Raw genomic sequence first — 19,397 nt, 5'->3', positions numbered from 1 at the left:
ATTTACATTTCTACTATATCACTTGATAGTTTTTCATTTTGTTACTGTTTAATAACGCATTCTACAACTAGAACAGTATCACAAGGCACCCTAGCATGATCCAATAATTTTGGTCTCAATTTAGCAGCAGTATAAAAGTGGTGGCACAGAAATATAAATAATACTGTACCCACAGTTAGAAAAATATTACAAAAGATATTGGTGTTTTCGGACGTGGGTTTGCATAAAAATAGTCTATGGTCCAACTGAACAACAAAACTTCATCTGCTTCAAAGAGACCCAGCATTTCACCTCATGAATCCAGCAGCTGGATTCCTTTCCTGTGTACATATATAGGAATAAACTTTTGTCTATATGATACTCAGGGAAAAAGAATGTGCTCTGAATGCTTGCGTTCAAATATTTTGCATGACTAGTCACATCGTAAGTGTTCATGCAGTCAGTTTAAACATTAGTGGGTTTAGCAAGAAAGCAGATGGACCTGTATGTGACTTAGGTACCAAAGCAAAAATTATGAATATTGTGAACAAAAGTGTAGTTGAATAAACTACACACAGAATAATTTATGTCATTAGCAACTTATTATTTGCTTTCCTGCGCTTAACTATATTCTACCCAATTAAGAAAAAAAGTTGAACATAATCACCTCAAACTTTTCCTACCATAGCTTTTATTAAAATAATAATATCACTTTTATGAAACTTCAAACTGCATCATGTCCACAAAAAAGAAAACAACCAAGACTACATGTGCAAGTGCAGCAAAATCATGTGAGATGGGAGAGATGCCTAGGGAAAAGAGAACTGATGCTTGCAGCTGTATTCCTAACCAGCCTTGGCAAGGCAGTTGTGTGAGAAAGCCAACACAAGTGTCAAAAGTCTTGAACAATCAGGTGTGGTGAGGCTGAAGGCCATAGAGGAAACAGCTGGGTGGCAATGACCTACTGTATTGACATGTATAACCCAAATTTATCTTGGAATCCTTAGCACTTATAGATAGCAACAGGATATGTCACAGTGACTACATGTGTGAATCGAAGTGCCTTCCAGACAGGATGAGAAAGCTGGTGACCCACAGTGCAGCACATGTAAAATACCAAAGAAAGCAATGCTAAAGGCTGCAATCCAGCAGCCAAGGGCAAAAGTTAATCAGATGATTAATTCATATGTTCCATTGTCTTTTGCAGATAGCTATCCATCATTTTTCCCTCAAAAATCCGTGTTCCCTTATATCCAATGATATAATGTAAGCATACAAGCAGTATGCTATATAGGCAGATTTTACTCTCAGTTGGAAACTCAGACTAGGTATTAATTGCATTTTGATTGAAAGACCTTTTATCTGATCACTGTTATAATGAAACATTCCCAATGTACAGCACTGTATATCACAGAGCCACGTAATCACATTTTAATCACATTTGATTAATATGTTTGCTAATCAAAGAAATCAACCAAAGGTCTATTGGAAACAGCACTCACAAATGGTCAAGCTTTGGGACAACACAATCTATAATGCAGAACTTGCATCTGCTCAGCAAACCTGAAGAGACATTAACCCTAACAACTCCATCAAATTTGTGCTTAGAACTACTGCTTAGACAACCTGGACATACTGCTGAGGTTACCAGGCACTAGGAAACAGGGTAGCATGGATCTCCATCACTGATGAAGAAAAATAGCATTTAATACTTTTAGGCTGATACTTTGAAGTTTACTAGTAAGAAAAGCCTAAAAATAGTTTCTTCGTTATAACCACCCACCTCATAGCCCAAACTACTTTAGCAAAAAGATTTCATGAAACTTGTGTAAAAGGCAAATAAAAGAACATCCTTCAGAAAATGTGCCTGGAAGAATATTGGGCAAAGGGCTGCCAGTAAGCTTCACTGGGAATATTGGACTTCACATCTTTCTCCACACTTTTTGAAAGAATCAAGAAGCATCTCTCAGTAGACAATGTAACTCTATTCTTCTTTTCTGAAAATAGTACTTCTAAATCTAATTTACTTTTCATGCAATATCCATTAAGAAACAACATTAAAGAGGAAAAATAAAGAATATTTTCTTTATGTTTCAAGCAGGAATCACATTGTGTCGAAAAGTTGTATTATCTTCATGTCGCACTCATGTCATAGAAAAGGGCTGTTCATCACTTCTGGTAATCAAGAGATGAACAGTCTGCTCCTTCTTTATATTTCTATATAGCATGTCTGAGACCACCAATGCATCATCTTTGCAAGGTAGGGAGAGGTGATACAAAAAACTCCAAGGGAAAAATTAAGTGACATGACCAAAATCTCATGGGGAAATATGTGGCAGGGATTAAAAAGGAAACCAAATGTTCAGAATCCCAACCCTATGCTTTAACCACAAACCCAACTTTCTTCACTAATACTGAATTAACTCAGTAACTAAAAACAAAGGAAAACCAAGTACATATATTATGTGTATCTTGCCACTTTAACAACTCTGATGACACTCAAGTGTCCTCAAACTAAATAAGAAGCAACTACAAATATATGTTTAATCCCAGTGTGGTAATCAGTTCCACAAACCAAAAGTACTAGAAAAGCAAGGGAAAGTAACCTCACATAACACTGCTTGCTGAAGCTATTAAACCACACATGCAGCCGTAATGTACTGACTGAAAGATCTACAGGAATATATACTACTGACAGGAAAGGACTTAATACTTATGTTCAAAGCATGAAAAGTGTTTGCAACTACAGCAGAAAGACTAGTAGAAAACCAAGCAGAAGCTTTCTAATTGTTAGTTAAGACTCGAAAAGAACCCCCTTACAAAAGAAAAAACTCTAAGCAGTCTAAAAAACATCGTGGCATCCTAGTTCAGACAAACTTTTTTTTAAAAAATCACAATGAATCAGAGCTAGATAGGGGCTAGGAAGAAGCTATTTTGCAGGAGAGAAAAACACAGGTACATTTCACTGAGAAGCTGTTTTTCTGGTTCAGCAGTTCTGCAGCAAGAGTAGCCAGATCATTTGAAAAGTGTAAAGAAAATCAATTACTTGTTTTTATTTTAAAAGACCCTCCCTGTGGGAATAGGTGTGGGCGTGAGAGCTCTTTTTAAACTTCATAATATAACATGAAGCAGCCAAGATTTTTTTTTTTTTAAAGTACTGTCATGTCATTGCTCTGCTTACTGGGTGCTGGAATGATTTTTCTCTACTTATGATTCTGCTGATCCTTATCAAAATGCATCTGTGAAGCGTTTAACACTAACATTTATGAACAGAATATTTATTCAAACAGCAACACTGAGCAAAACAAATTTCCAAGGCTGCTATGTGAGTTCACTGATGACAGCAAAAGTGTATTATTTACCCAATTACCCCCGAGTTCTGCATGCAGTAGGTTTCTATCAGATTTTCGTCTGAGCAAATCAACTTTTTCTGAGAATTGATATCCACAGGTAAAGTTTACAACTAACCTTGCTATCTTCAATCTCCTGGGTTTTTCCTTGAAGCGCTCTCCTCTCTGCAAAATCACAGGTTGACTTTAACGTAAGCTGACAAGAAAGCATCGAGCTCTCCGCCCCAGTAAGCTCCAAAGACTTTGGTGAGTACTGCTGCGAGCCGGCGGGGCCAAGGTTGGGTATCGGGAGGGCAGTGTGAACAGGCTTTGACCCTACGGCTGGCTGTCTTAGCTTGGAGGCAACCCCAAGTACAGGCATGGCTTCTATAAAAGTATCTTCTTTCTGCCAAAGAAAATGCTCCTGACCTCAGTCTGGTAGACTCCAGCTTCAGCAATTCCAGAACAAATACTTTAAACAAAAGTAGCAGTCATCTTTTCAAAAATGTCTTAAAACAATAATATTATGAGTTTCACAAGGAAGCAAAACTTTTCCTTCATCTCTCGCCTTCTCCCGCGCAGCCACTCACCCGCGCTGCTCAGTGAGTCAGTGGCTCTGTAAGACTAAACACTCCTTTGGGGCGTGAACTTTTCTTGAAGGTAACTGCCACAGAGCTGCCTGTCTGGGATTAAAGAACTCATAAATTCGCTTTCTCTTCTTCCTACAGCATTCCAGGTCTGTGCATTAAGTGAATGAAGGACGGGAGAAAAGGAGGGAGAGAAGAGATGAAACCTCCCTGTACTCCAACTGTCAAAACAGCTCTGAGACCACAACACTGGAAGCAGAGACCTCTTCCTGACTACATAAATAGCCAGTCCACATCTTAAAAAAAAACAAACCTCTTTTTTTTTTTTTTCTGAGTGAAAAAAAAAAAAAGGACCTGAGTAGTGGCCAAAGCAAACAGCTGTTGGAAGAGTTTTTATCCCGGAAATAATCTCAGCAATGAAGCTGTTTGTCTGATTCCTGGCTATTTTTCACTGCTGACAACCATGAGCTACGGTGTTTCATTCCCTGTTCCTCCCGTGAAATCAGGTTAAAATCGTGCAAGAGCGTAGCTAGGAACAGACGCTGAATCACAGTGTGGGTAACGTCTGTCTGTGCTATGAAAAATCCATACAAAAACACAGAGCAGGATATAGGAAAATCACAAGCATTGTTAGAAGATTTAGTCAATACAGCTTTTCAGAGTTCTTTTTTTTTCTTTCTTTCTTGGTGGTGGTGCTAACGTCATCTATTCAAAGTTAACACTTCCCTTTCTAAAAACATTTAAAGCTCCATGAAGTCCATGTCCAACGCATCATTTCTGCTTGTTGCTCATAGAAATATTCTTGCTGGCAATCTCAAATCCTTGTACATGGAAATACAAGACAGATAGGCAAGCAGAGCAGGCTATAAAATGAGTCAGGATGGACAGTCCAAATTGCTGAGCAGCATAAACACTTACTTAAAAGGACAACTGTAAATTCCTTTGAGAGCCTATAGCAGGGGAACCCATTTTAAACTGTGATATAAGGAAAAAAATGTGCAGAAATGCCACACCATTAAACTCCTATGGGATTTTATCACCCAGCATTATGGACAAAAATGTTCCACATGTTTTTCTTGTTATCTCTTCCAAAATAAAACATAGAGAGATAAGATGACCTGAATCCTATTCTGCCACTAATATCCTACATGGTATTAACTATGCCTTCCCCGAATAGTATGTACTATTAACACTATAGATGTAAGCCCAAGAGAAAATAAGAGCCTTCTGGACTTTTAAATTCTCAAATTAAGGATGGCAAGAGTTAGAAAAAGCATTTAAAAGAAAACAGAGTAAATGAGAAGCAGACTAAAAGGATCCTCTTAAATCACCCTTTGAAATTATTTTGCAGAATAAAACTGTAATACACAGTACCATCATCTATCTTTCATTTACAAAGATCACACTCACACAGCAGTTAAAAATTCAACTCTCTATGCTGGTTTATAAACTATCCCATTCTTGTTTGTAGGAGTGAATCTGACCCGCTTTAGGACTCTCCTGAGTTTTGAAGTGTGTATATGGAGGATCAGCAAACCTATTTCAGCATCCTCTGCTTATCTTCTCTTTGGTTTCACCACCATTAATGGTAGCCGCAATGGGCTTTATGCAAGACTGCACAGAGGTAACTGCTCTGTGTTTTAGACAAGTTCAGCCCACAGGATCCACCACTCTGCCTCAACAAGTGGAATATTCTTGTTCGGTGTGACATTTCAGGTCTTGTGCAGAGCAAAGGGGAAGAAAGCTCCTTGTGCGGTCCGCATTTGTTCTCCAGCATCATAAAGCACTGTGGCTGTGTAAGGAATTTAGGTTTCTTAGGCACAACTGTTAACAGTTAACGCTTTAGAAAGTGCACATATGCAAAGACTGAAGCGGACCACAGGAAAAGAGGGATTTATCTCTTGCAAGGTTTGAGGAGATGAAAAATCCTCATGAGGACTGTTAACCAATGATCAAGACAAAGAATATACTAGAGTCATGAGACAGATACTTTCTTAAAAAGAACTTTGCCAAAAAAATGTAATTGAATCTTATTACTTCTCAGGGTTATAATTTTACAAAGTAATGCATTATGGTAATCTTGCTGTTCTTCTTTTGAACACAAATGATGAGGTCATGATACCCACAGTCTCTTTTGCAACCCATTTTCCCAGCACAGAATCCCTAAAAGTAATAAGTAAGCAAGCTTACTAGGAGAGAGTCATCTGTAATACATAACCAACAGGGTTTGGAAACAATGATGTGAAGCTGATGTTACGCTTTCAAAATAATTATTAATTATATTATGACTTTTAAGCTAGTACCAGGTCAGGGCCATCAACTTCAGAACCCCATTTAGCTAGAATTTTTACAATGATAAAACCCAGAAGTGCTTCTGGTCTACTGAAGATACAAAGAAGAATGTACAAGATTATTTGCAGGAATCAGGAAAGGTAATGGAGAAAATAAATAGTAATACTCCATAGGTAAGAATGTGGTTACAAGCCTGGTTGCAAGTCTGGTCTTCCTTTTTTGTGTTTTCTCTCATTCTAATTCAAAGCAAAAAATAAACATCTGCTATCCTTAGAAATCACTTAGCTACATTTTTGACTTGAAAGACATTTGTGTACCTCACAATGAATGTGGGTTTTATGAAGGATGTCAGGGGAAAAGAATATTTAACAGCTAAGCTTCAGTAGTGTTTTCCATGCAAACAGGAAAGCACAGGATAAAGCATCTGTGGACAACGTGCACGAACTGGCACCAGACGCAGGTGCTCGTGGTGGAGCTGGCCAGGCAGGGGATGGCATTGCAGGCAGAAGGTGTCTGGGCCCACAAGGATTCTGTAGAGGGAGGAACAGGGCATAACTGTGTGGAAAGGGCAAAGCTGGAAGCTGCAAAGAAGGGTTCCCTGTTAGGCATCGTGCTGGCAGTGTGAGTTTGGTGGGATTGTCCCCGGTAGCTCTGGCTTGGAGAGCTAAGTGACCATCAAGCAGGGCTGCCAAGGAGAATCCAAAGAAGGAATGAGGATAATTTAGATATATGTGAATATCCAAACAGAAAGAAGACATATCTGTGAGAAACCAGGGGTGGAGAAGTTGCAAGCAGTGGCTATAACCTGTATAACCTGGGGTTACATGAAATCAAAGACAACACCAGATTGCCTGGCATGAGGGACAAAACTATGGTTGTCAGGATAGAGCAAGTAGTGAGTAAAAACATATGGCTGACAGAAACAAGGGACACATATCTTCACTTGGTTACATGAATCTGATAGAGACATACCTAGAAAGGGATTGCAAAGAAACAGGTCAGGCTAAACATTGTACAGAGAGAGGACCTGTAGGTTTCTAATTTTCCCACTTAATTAGACATTTATCAGCTTAGACATCCTCAAGCCAGGCAGGTAGGGGACATCACCTGGATTCAGGATGCAGGAGGGTGAACACAGATCGTGACTGAAGCCCTGACACAAGGGAAATCATGAAATTGTGCAGGAAAGGTTAGGGAGTTATGAGGAAGCTAGAAGACAACTGAGCTGTGGAAAAAAACAGAGGGCAACATTTAAAGTGGGATGTTAGATAAGGAGATAAAAGTGAAAACAGAGACCAAAAAATGGGAAAACAGAGCAAAGGTCAAAACACAATTCTTAGTAGTCTTGTCAACAGTAGTGGCAGTTCCAGCAAAATGTTGAAGGCAGGACCATTTCTTTAGCTAATAATGATTAAAAATGATGACAATCTGGTTAGAAAGCATGACTCTGAAAGCATCGAGCAATCAATGTTTTTTCAGAAATTATGAGTTAGATGAATGATCTGTACCTCAAAGTAAAACACTATGTATGCATTCAGTATAATAATGCCCACATCCCAGAAAAAGCTGTAATATTTATTTCATATAACAAGAGTAAACACACCTGAAATCCATGCCGCCTCATAAAAGAAGGTATCTGTCAGTTGTAATATTAAGATGAATTTTTGTTCTCAAGACTTAACAGGAATAACCATTCACAGCACAACACCCCAGCATAAATTTCCTTTCCTTCATCGCATCTGATATACCAGAACAAGTCCCATGAAGGCTGCTCCCCTTCTGTACCCCCATCCCTCAGACAAACTGCTCACATGAACTGAACAGACAGCTGGCTGTGTCTCCCAGACCACAGGAAATATCAAGAGAGGGGACACCTGCCTCAAAAGTGGAGCCAAGAGATTTGTTTGCTCCTTCTGGTCTATGATCTTCGACAAGGAAGCTGTTGCATGTGTCCAGGGTCAAACAGGAAATGTCAGGGGTCCAGAGACTGCAGAGGTCTGTTCTGAGCTGTTTCCCTACTTCATCCCACTGGTGTAACAGCTGTGTCTATAGCTTACGTGAGCCAGGCCAACTTCTGAACGAGCTTGAATGTGCTGATACAACCACACAAATTTGTGTGCACTGATTTCAGGTTGAGAAGAAATTTTTCCCCAGCTGGGGACAGAGAACTCTTGAAAAAGCAACCCACGATACTAAAATATTGAAGGTACCTGAAACAGCTTTTATGATTTATTTAATAAATGCAGCTAAGCCAGGGTTAAACTTCTATAATACAAGTAAGAAGCACACTGCGTGTCTGTTTGGTGTAACAAAATATGTTCAATCTGTCAGATAATGATGAGACAAATTGTGCAGCTGACTCATGTTCACAGCATAATTCTATCGACATTATTTTTGCTATTAGAAAAGTCAGGTGAATCCATTAGTCTCAAGGTAAGACATGTAACAAGTATTTAATCCTATCTGTAAGTATGTAATGCTACTGAGTAAGCTGCTATTGTTTTTCTTAACACTTTGGAATTCCCAAAGATATATAATCCAAAGCCCAGTTACAGTCACAGAAAAAGGTGCATCCGGCTTCCTAAAGGAAATCCTTCTGCTTTGGCTGAATGTTTGGGGAAGTTTTTCAAAGAGGACAACTTTTAAATAAGGATATCGTTTTATCCTCTGAACTATTTGGCCCTTCAAAGCTCAGCCAGGGGTTTATGGTTTTGAATGCATTAACTGGTAGAAGTGACCAGATCTTTTATAATTTTTATTCATGCTGTACATTTGCAGCATCTTCCATCAGGTGGTTTCAAACCTTTATGCATAATTTAGTACCATACCTCCTCGTGAAGTATGTAAGATACATGAAAATACAGTCAAGTGGAACCATGAGGCTAACTGACCTTCCCAAGTCTATATGGAGCCTCAGTACTCTCTTTCTTGAGTAGGGATTTTTATGGTTTATACATCTGTGTGGGTTAAAAAATATAATTATTTCTCTTTGTTACACACCATATTTAATCATAAGTATTTGGCTCAAAGGAATTAAGCTTAAATACTATAGGATTGGGAAATGTAAACAAAAATTTTGTAAGGATAAGAAAGGACTAATAGCAACTGAACACACTATGTAAGTATTTACATACTGACCTACTCACTAGACCATACAGCCAGCTGGTAAAGCTTAAGAAAGCATCAGCTTTCCTCTTTGGAAGGTGGAAGAGGAAAAGAAAAAAAAAAAAAGGATAATCTTATTTGTTCCTTTCTAAGTAAATGAACCAAACAACAAATGCTGAAGCTGCTGTTAACTGCAGCTAACAAGGAAAACCCCCTGTTATTTCAATCTGCATAAACTGGTCTGAAAGATCATACTCATCCTAACAATTAAAGTGTCAGCTTTTCTTTCCTTTCTCCCTTGTTTCCTCAGTTTCTCATTTACAAACCCTCTCCAGGGTGCAGTGTGCCATAGCAGGCACACTGGCTTCTCCAGGATCCTTCTGGCCACTGGCAAGTATCTTCTCCCTCTTGCATTTCTGCTCTCTTCCCCATCCGGCTTTCTGTCTCTGAGAGGATTTCTGGCTTTGTATCACCTTTGATGGGCCATGGTGAGTTACTGATTTCAACTCCTGCTTTCCCTGTATCTTTCTGTCTTAGAATACATTACAGGTACATGACTTCATTGCTGCATTGCCAAAGGAACATTTCCCTCACTTCTCAGGGCATTTAAGAGTGTTCCAGCTCTCTCTAGAGTTACTGGAGAAATGTCTAGGGTAGACACCACAAAAACAGACATTTCTAGAATATATGATTAAGTTCTTAAGTGATAACATTACTTTCAGTGGAAGTGGTAAGGAACAGAATTTCTGGCCTGTTTTTATTAATGTTATTAATGGAAGCAGCTTTGCTCCATTTGAAATTTTGACCAAGGTTTAAATTACCTTCTACCCCCCCCACCCCCGCAAATGGTCCTTGTAAATTCTCTCCAGTCACTACTGCTCTCAACACAGATCCCCCTAGAACAAAATTCTCCCAATGCACATACACCCTAAAATCCTGATGGAATATTTTATGATGCTAAGGAGACACTTATAAGTCCTAATTAGATGAGAAGGAAGTTGGCAATATTTGTGGGTTAATCAAAGCTGTTCTGACTCTTGATACTAAGTGTGAACTGTTCATAACTTTCATCCAAAATTTCTTCAGGGAATAAACTTACTATGAAATTTTCTAATGAACTGTAAAAAATAACTCATTAAGATAAAGAAACTGAGACTAAACAGGAATCTGCTGATTATCTGCCACCAGGTAGCTGGCAGAGTGGCAAACCTATGCTTTCATCTGCTGGAAAGGGTAACTTTCCTCTTATGAACACTGTGGATCTGATAGAGGGTTTTAAAAACATAGCTATGCTGGCATTCACTTCAGGATTGTAGCGAAAAACTGCTCCATAAGGTTCCCATTGGTCTATTTAAAAAAAAAAAAAAAAGGCAACTTTAAAAAAAAAAAGCTTAAAAACATCTGCTACAGTCATGAGCAGACTCTTGGCCAAGTGCGGCAACAACAGTAACAGACTTTGAAGTCAATCAGCTTTGCTATCACCAGCAGATACCCCTGCAGTCAATGGAAATTACTGCACAGAGAGTTTCGGAGATATGAAGAAAACTTCCTCTGCCAAAAGTGTATATAGACAACAGTGAAGAAAAGAACAATTTTTTTAATAATCATTAAAATGGTTAGGAGTGAAAGGTTAGCAATAGGTGTTTCAAAAAAACCAGAAGACTACATTAATACTTAAAGAATACTTCATGAAAACAAAGATGGATAGATTTTCAGGGACTAGCTTTGATATTTGACCTTAAACAAGTGTGAGCTGCACTGCAGCTGGAGGAGCACTTCTGACTCAATCTACTGTCTGCTTCCTTCTTGCTTTGAGACTGTAGTCATTCAATGCTGGCTTGCATCACCCACAATTTATAATACCTGCTGTGCTAGCTATACCACCTCTACCCATCTGCTTGCCCGTACCTTGATCTAAGTGCAACTATTGCGTAATATTGCCTGTTATTCCTCACTGCTTATCAGTATAGGTGAATGATCCAAGACATGTTTTTTGTTTCCTGTTGGTCTTTGCAGATAGTCATCGTAACTAATTTTGTTATCAAGTAAGCCTTCGTACAATACCCACATTATTTTCATTTTCTTTAACCACATAAATATTTCATATTTATCCTACATTTCCTGTGATTTGCACTAATTCAGGAAATACTGACAGGCATTTTAAAGGCAAGATTTCCTATGGCAACATCTCAACACAAAGTACAGACAAACATCGTAGTTCTTGGTGAAGACTTACAAGATCACCATTACATCACCTTCCCTACCATGATTCCCATTGGAAAATCTGGCATTTACCTTACTCTGATGCTGGATGGGTGTACTGGGGGAAGCATTATGCCCCATGGCAGTGTTAGGTTTACAGTTGGACTCAATGATCTTAAGCGCCTTTTCCAAACTAAATGATTCCATGTGCCCTATTTCCATACACTTTCCTTGCACATCTGCTACTGCCAATGGTCAGAAGCAGGATACTGGTCCTCGCTCTGACCAGTACTGACATTTTGGATCTCAAGCTCTTAGGTGAAGAACAGATATTGTAAAGTACCTTGAAGTCACACTAGGATTTTTGTTTTGTTTTCATAAGCAGACATGCTCTTTCTGCCCATGACTTTGTGCTATTTGCCTGCTCTGACTGAGGACTTATGATAATGTTATACAGAGCCCACATTTTTTAGCAGCGTTTCTTCACCAGGCTTATCACCACACTCACTCACCACACGCATTGTGGCTTCCTGCCTTTGGCTTGTGCTTGGCCAGCTTGGAGCTCTGGCAGAGATGGTCACTCATCTCTACCTGCAAAATATTAAGCAGACAGGCCTTGTGTGTCAATGAATGAAAAACCTTGACCATGTATGAACTAGCTGTATGTGGGTGCTTTTGTCTTTCAAATAAAAATTGGCCTAATGCACATACTAAAAATCTCAACCGTCTGCCTCTATCTCCTGTTGGCCATATGTGAACATTTCCTACAGCTAGCCTTGAAAGCTTGTGCCTTACTCCATTCTGCTGTGATCAGAGCATGCTCCAGGCCAACTGCTGAAATGGATTCTATATGTCACTAGACCAAACCTTCCAGTTGTTTGATCAATAGGTGTCAAGGACGAACCGCTGTTTCTCATTACCAAACACCTTCCATCTATACTGCACCATATACTTTGTGCCATCTTAACAGAAATCTAATAGTGCATTACAATAGCAGCTTTTCAGGTCAGCAAACTATATTTTCTCACTGCCACTCTGTCTATAGATGCATGATTTTATCTTTTGTACGTATCTTTATGTACATATGAGTACACATGTTGAACATGCCTGACAGTCATTAATGCCCTTTGAGCAATTCACCTGGGTTGTTTTATCTTTCACAAAAAAAGAAACACTCAATAGCACACAGCTGTCAAAAATGACTTCAAATCCTGCAGATGTTAGATGCTTCCTTCCTGCTTCTCAGCATACTGGGGAGAAATATTACCTTACAGATGTGGCATGTTAAAAAAAAAAAGGAGGCTATGATTATTTATTATATTGGACTTACCTTCCAAGTGCAAGAAAAGTGCTAGATGGGAGGCAAATGATAAAACTCCTCTCCCAGCTTTCATCCATCAATGGGGCTTTTAGAACAGACATATGTAACAAGCATATGGCAGCCATAAAAGCTGCATCAGCATTCACAAATTAAAAAATAAAATAGAAAGCCAAAATAATTTTGTTCCACCTACAATAACCCTAGGATGAGCTATGAAGAAAGCACAGTTTTATCAAAACCAGAAGGGAGACTAAACTGGTTACTTAGCTGGAGCATCCAGCTAAATAGATACTGTTAGCTAAAAATCAGCAAATACTATGTTAACAGCCCCTAATGAAAATGTCAGCAGTGGCATGCACACCTTCACTGGTGACAAAGTCAGAGACGATTATTTACAGAAAACGTCTTCATTACAAATTCATGTAGCATCACGGCCAACAGTTCAATAACTTTGTTGATAGACCCAGAAAGATTTTCGGCTGCTACAAAACTGCATAATTCCAGCTACTTCTGTCAGCCAAGTCTGAGACATACTAGTACAGTCCCACTCTCTATGTTTAGAAAAGGCATAATTAGATTCCACACAGTATTGCTTTTTATTCCTTTATTGTTTTCTTTTACTCTCTTTTAAAGTCTTATTTTTCATTCCATTCCCTTCCCTGCACACAGTGAGAGAATCTTCTCCAGAATAAGAACAAGATGTGCAGGCAGTATTTTTATTTTCTTTTCAGAAACCATCATAGCATAGCATTACAATTTCTTCACTACAAACCACCTGAGCAACACTGGGATCTGTAACTAGCAGAGTATTCAAAAGTCCACTCTGACAACCTGTCAAAAGATTCTGGTCTTTTCTGAAACCTACTTTAATTTAGGAAAGACCTCTCTCTTTCCCAAATTCCCACAATATGGGATTTTGACTCTGACTCTTTTTTCCCTCTTACTGTTCTCCTGTGGTTCCCTGAGCCCTCTCACTGCCCTTTGCAAGTCTTTACATTTTATTCCCTCAAACTATAATCTAGCAACTTTTGCTTATATTGCCCTGCTTCCTTTTGGCCTTCTGTGGAGCTTCTTGACTCTACTATATCTGAGCACTTTCATTCTGCCTTACGTGATAAAGCTGAAGCAATCTAATGCCTAATGCCATGGGATGCTACTGCAAGGAATAGGGCTGTATGCTTGCTTCAATATATTAGCTAAAGAAGAAAAAAAAAAAAAAAAAAAAAAGAAGAAGAAGAAAAAAAGAGAGATACACAATGTGCAGTCTGCTATCTGACCTGGAACAGGTTTCTTTCTGTGATTAGAGTTTGAGTTCCAGGCTAGTTATATTCTGGCCAAATTGATTTTCCCACCCTTACAGAACTGAACTCTGTTCCTCATTATATGGGTGTAAATCTGCAGCAAAAACTTTGAACTTCCAATGAGTAATTCTAGATTTATGCCAGAGTAATTGAGAGCAGAATGTAGCCTCTTGGTTGCTCATAAATATTACACTGTTTAAGATTTCTGTCCTCCAACACACTCGTGAACATTCCAGTTCTTTACCCTAACCTTCTTTTTTCCTTTAGGCTATCCTACAAGTTGACATCATAAATATTTGGAATTTTCAACACAAATCATATTTGGAAATATTTTACTTTCAAATCAAGGGAAAATGTAACTACTGAGAATGTAAATATCAAGAGAAGATTTTTTTCCAGAGAAAATCTTTAAGAACAATACAGAAGAAGCATTTTGCAGCACTGACACAGGCAGCAGGCATTACTGTCCAGCTCTTTTTCAAGTTTGCAGAACTTATTATTATTATTAGTTTATTAATTTCTAGACTGCTGTGAGTTTGATTAGCAGGCAGCTCAGTTCTCTAAATCTGTATTTTTAAAACTGTTACACAACTATTTTGTATTCATTCAACTCATTACAAATAAAAATCATTTCAATAAAGTGTACTTTCTATGCTTTGGGTAAACTTTATCCCTGGTATAAGTTTAATTAATTCCAGTTAGTTTTTCTCCAGCAGGAAAGAATTTATTGTTTATATCATATGCCAACAATTTGTTAGATTTAACAAAATATGAATCCTTCTTATGTTATAACTTCTATTGAAAAATTTATCCCAGCAGGTTTTTATTTGAAACAATTTTGCTGATAAAGCCACTCTTCGTTTGCTGTCCACAGAAGCCAGCAGGTTCACAGAGATATGCCTGTACACGCTAGTGGCTTCAGCCCACCCTATTTGTCCATATAACACCAAAGTACCTGGAGGTCAGAAATTTCAACATTCTCCAACTGGGACTAAAGAATTGCTTTTCTTTGATCTGGGATTCAAGAGTCCCACACTTTCCCCCCCCCCCCCCCCCCCTTTGACGAAAGACAGTTCATTTCAATTAAAAAAAAATAAACATGTTCAACAGGAGACTTTCCCAACAGGAAACAGAGTTAAAGTGAGTCAAACCTTAGCACCATACCTTTTGGATCACACCCTCAGCTGGGTGTGAATATCCCCAGTCATTTCAGACTTAGGGCCACCTCAAGTTCTTACTAATTATATCTGGATTTACATAACACAAATGAAAGCAAAATCTTACAGGCGAACTATTCCTTAACACAGTTTCAAGCTAGGCTGTTGAAAGGCTAGAATTTTAAAGGTCTCTGAGTAATCAATTCTCACTGATTTCAGTGAAAGGGAGGGGAAAAATCCATCTCTAATTGCAGTGGTCTCAGGGTACCCAAGAGCCAAGTCCAATTTCCACAAAAATCTTTCCACAGACAGAAATCTTTCCATAGACTTCAATGGCCACATGTGCTCAATAGTTCTCACTCAAGGACTCTGAGCCTGGGATTATATTATTCATTTATGTAAATCAGTTCAAAGAAAATGGAGAAATTAGTTGCAATGGTAGAAACTTTAGGACCATTATGAGATTTGCTTAAATTGGCAGGCCAAACTATTCAGCATCACTTATACGAACTCTTTGAAACAAATTTGGCTCAAGCAGAAGCTCTTCTGAACTGATTAAAAAATTATCAAGGTTGGTTTTAAAAATTTATTTATTCAAATTCTTTTATTCTATGAGCAGCCAAGTTGAAGTAAAAACTCATCTCTGAATGGAAAAATATCATTTGAATGGCAGTGGGTTATGTAAAGGCTGAGATTTGTGGCCCAGAACTAAACCTGTGAATGTTATATTGAAAGTGCCAGTCTGAGAAATCAGGAAAGGATTTAAAAACTGAAAGCCTCAGATGCTTTTTAAATTACTTTGAGTTGATACAAACATGTTGGTTTTCTCCTTTCCTGAATGTTGCTGAGAGAAGTCATTGGTTTTTTGCCATGACACTCACAACATGAGCAAAACTTCCCTTCCCAAATGTCTTCCAACTTCCAACTCCCATACCCCAGAGTTTTGACCCTAAAGGCAGGAGTCCTAGAGTCTTTCTGAAGTCTGTTAGAAACCTTCTTACAGCTATTGATTTTCTATAGGCAAGACTGTGCTATAATGGCAATGGAAAAGAGTAGCAAACCTGTATACTCTTTTTCTATGTGTTTCTGTAGTAGATAAGAGTCATAGCCACAGACCAGGACACAAAGAGCTGCACAGAGAACGAAGAAGAGCCTATCCTTCCCTACAGAATAGCGGGGGTGAGAAAGGTCATCTGGATTTTGCTGGTGATTCCTCACCATCATCTAATAGGCCAATCTGTTAGAAGAGATCTGAACTATGAAATAGGAGAAGACCGGTAAGCCATCACAGCTATGATGCAAAGAAAATGATTGTGAGTGATTATGATCTTTCAGCCAGTAGAACACAGATGGACCAGAGAAGATACTCAGAAAAAGTATCTATTTGTAGGAAAAGCAAGATGGTAGATTATCTACCTATCCATCCATCCATCTATCTATGTCAAAAATGTTACGAGAGCCGGGCCATTCATTATTTTCATAATCATTTTATTCATATACCTATGTATTGAAGAAGCAAACAGTACCACTGTATTCTTATGCTTACGGTAAGGGGTGTTTATGAGTCATTACTTGGATTCTACGGTAGTTTCATCATTACCCATTCTACTGTCCTTCAGCTGATCAATGTAGGAAAAAATCCAGATTACTATGCATAGCCCATGACTACACTTTAGTTAAAAATCCTATGACTTAAGCTGCCTTCTAATCCGTCTAAAGCCCTTAATTATATAGATTTGAAAATGTATCCTATAACTATTATGTGCCCAGATTGAAATTAATACTTGGTTTTCTTTCCCCTTTTAAAAAATTCCTTACTTTGCCATCATTTTTTTACTTTAAAGATTCTATACTAAATCCAAAGTTTTATTAACAAGCAGCTCTTAAAGAGAACTGAAAGTCACCAGATACTTTTTCTGCTCATAGCACAATCTATTTTGAAACAATCAGTGTGCCTATAGAGTTTGTTAGATGTATGCATAAATTACTGTACTTAATGAGCTATTTTTAATTTTCTTTCTCACATTAAGTCAAAGATGATGAAGTATAGAGTATAGTGAAATAAGCTAAGGCATACAAGTAGCCTTCAGCTGTACACTAGCATAAGGTACGTCCTAAGGGTTTGATCCTGCAGCTCTACCACATACTCAGTTTTCATTGCCATCCGAAGGAGTTCAATCATCGGATGAAGGCTATAAAGAAATATCCATTTCAAACCATTAAGTGGAGTCTGCAAGTTGAAGCTGGTGGGAGTTGTGCAGATATAGGACAGTAGCTGGCTCTGAGGTTTTTGCTAATTTGTTCACCATCCTTTGAAGCACAAAAGCAGGAAAGGAAACCGCATGAAATATTAAATCATCCCACATTTCCAGGAAGGTTCTGAAACAATTAAAAACTACCACTATTATGCATATATGTTAGCTGGTTCTCCAAGAAAGCCAGAAAAGTTGTCATAGAAGGAATAAACTTTCCACTTACAAGTATAATAGCAGAGTACATGTTTGGTTGTTATCCACTGGGCAATACAATACATATTGAGCACTTAATAAATAACTGTAGAAGCATGGGCTGTTATATTTCAGGCAATGGTGATTTCATTGGGAAATTAATTTAGATATTGCTCCAACTTTGAAGCCATACAACCATCGTAGTTTTGGATTTGGAGTGGGACTTGACAAAGAGAATTTGTAAAAACATGAGGAGAAAGATGGCAACAAAGGAAATGTTTCAATAAAAACTAGATAAAATATATTTAGAAAATCTACATTTCAGCCTGAAAACTATTAAGAGCAAATTGTTCCTTCTTTACTTTTAAAAGTATTTTTTTATTCCTACTTCTTCTCTGTAAACTACTTAGTTCTCTTTCAAAATTCTTCTTTCAAACTGACCTGTTTAAATTACACTTTAAATCAGGCAGTGATCAATTTCAGTGATTAATTACAGCCAAAGAAGTACTGAAAAACTTATATCTTTGCTACATTCCTTCCAAATATTTAACTCTTAATTTTGAAAGTGTTTCATTTCAAAACATTCCAGATGTTTTACTTCAGGATGTAAAAAAAAAACATTTAAAACATCCTAGATCAAACAAAATATTTTTCTCTAAAACAATTTAAAAATTTTAAAATAGATTGGGACAGCTGTAGGGCAAGAGAAGAATAGCTGATGTTGGCAAGCAGCTGTTGTGCAACACGCATGTTTCACAAACGAATCATAATTGTCTCTCTTGAAACTTGTGCTCCCCCATCTGTCTGTTGTATCCGTTACAGAGAGGAACACATCTCTATCAAATTATGAGCTACATTTTGTATTATGTTAGAACACATGTCTAAACTTGCCCAAAGCAAACCTATCGAATTACTTCCCAGACAGCTGCCCTTCCTGCAAAAGATGCTTGACATCTCAGTGGAAGAATATCATTGAAAAAACATTGAGGCTGCAATTTGAAGCCTACTTCTTCAACAGTTTGACCAATGTTAGTCCATGGAATAGTTATTTAATTTTAGGCAGGGAGACTGTAGGACTGGGGAGACAACTGAATGTGGCAAGGGAGCATTTGAGAAGACCAGCAGAAGTCCTAGTTAAGACCTGGTCTGTACTGAGAGAAAGGAATCACTCCAGGAAGTAAGAGGATTCAAGGAGTAAAAGGGATTTTGCCTGTTCTAGGACACATACAAGCAGGGATTCATCTCATGCACCTTTATAGATCTAAGTCTGGGCAAGCCAGCCCCAGCCATAACTATGCTCAACAGACAGAAAGTAGAGTCTGGTTCAAGGATGAGACTAATCAACCTCCTGAGATGCCTGTTTCCTTCCACTGACTATACTGTGAGTCTCCCTTAGATGTGACCGGATTTCAGACACTCAAGGCTACAGTTTCAAGTTACAAAGACTGTTGCAGAAACACTGAATTAAACTATTCATACCTTTGTCCTCCTGCCCCCAACATCATTACCATTTCCATGTCACAGTGCTCTGCCCTTTGGCCAATCATGTTTATGAATTGAATTGACCCATTTTTAAACAAAACCGAGCTTTTGTTTTCCAAGGACTTTTTTTTTTTTTTTGGTAAGGGTAGAATAAATGCCTAATCTGACTCCAGCATAGCCCATAACTTTTTGTGA

At 38.2% G+C, this 19,397-nt stretch overlaps 1 protein-coding gene across 13 annotated transcripts in view; it reads right to left on the bottom strand.

Annotated features, from left to right (window-relative positions):
• Window positions 1-19,397, bottom strand: part of NAV3 (neuron navigator 3) — a 554,479-nt gene that overhangs the window by 266,064 nt on the left and 269,018 nt on the right. For 11 of the 13 annotated variants that reach the window (XM_087765082.1, XM_087765084.1, XM_087765083.1 and 8 more), the window contains exon 1: window positions 3,448-3,862. The exons of the other annotated variants lie outside the window; for them this stretch is intronic. In XM_087765082.1, coding sequence (XP_087621208.1) covers window positions 3,448-3,690 — 243 coding nt within the window. In that variant the 5' untranslated portion in view covers window positions 3,691-3,862. Of the gene's footprint in view, window positions 1-3,447; window positions 3,863-19,397 lie in introns of those variants that run through there. 13 annotated transcript variants of the gene reach the window in all.

The sequence above is a fragment of the Nipponia nippon genome, unplaced genomic scaffold (assembly GCF_047370975.1).
Source record: "Nipponia nippon isolate SJK-2023a ecotype South Korea unplaced genomic scaffold, ASM4737097v1 scaffold_3, whole genome shotgun sequence".
NCBI classification, from domain to species: domain Eukaryota; kingdom Metazoa; phylum Chordata; class Aves; order Pelecaniformes; family Threskiornithidae; genus Nipponia; species Nipponia nippon.
The sequence above is the reverse complement of the archived record's forward strand: the minus strand, read 5'-3'. Positions and strand labels throughout refer to the sequence as shown.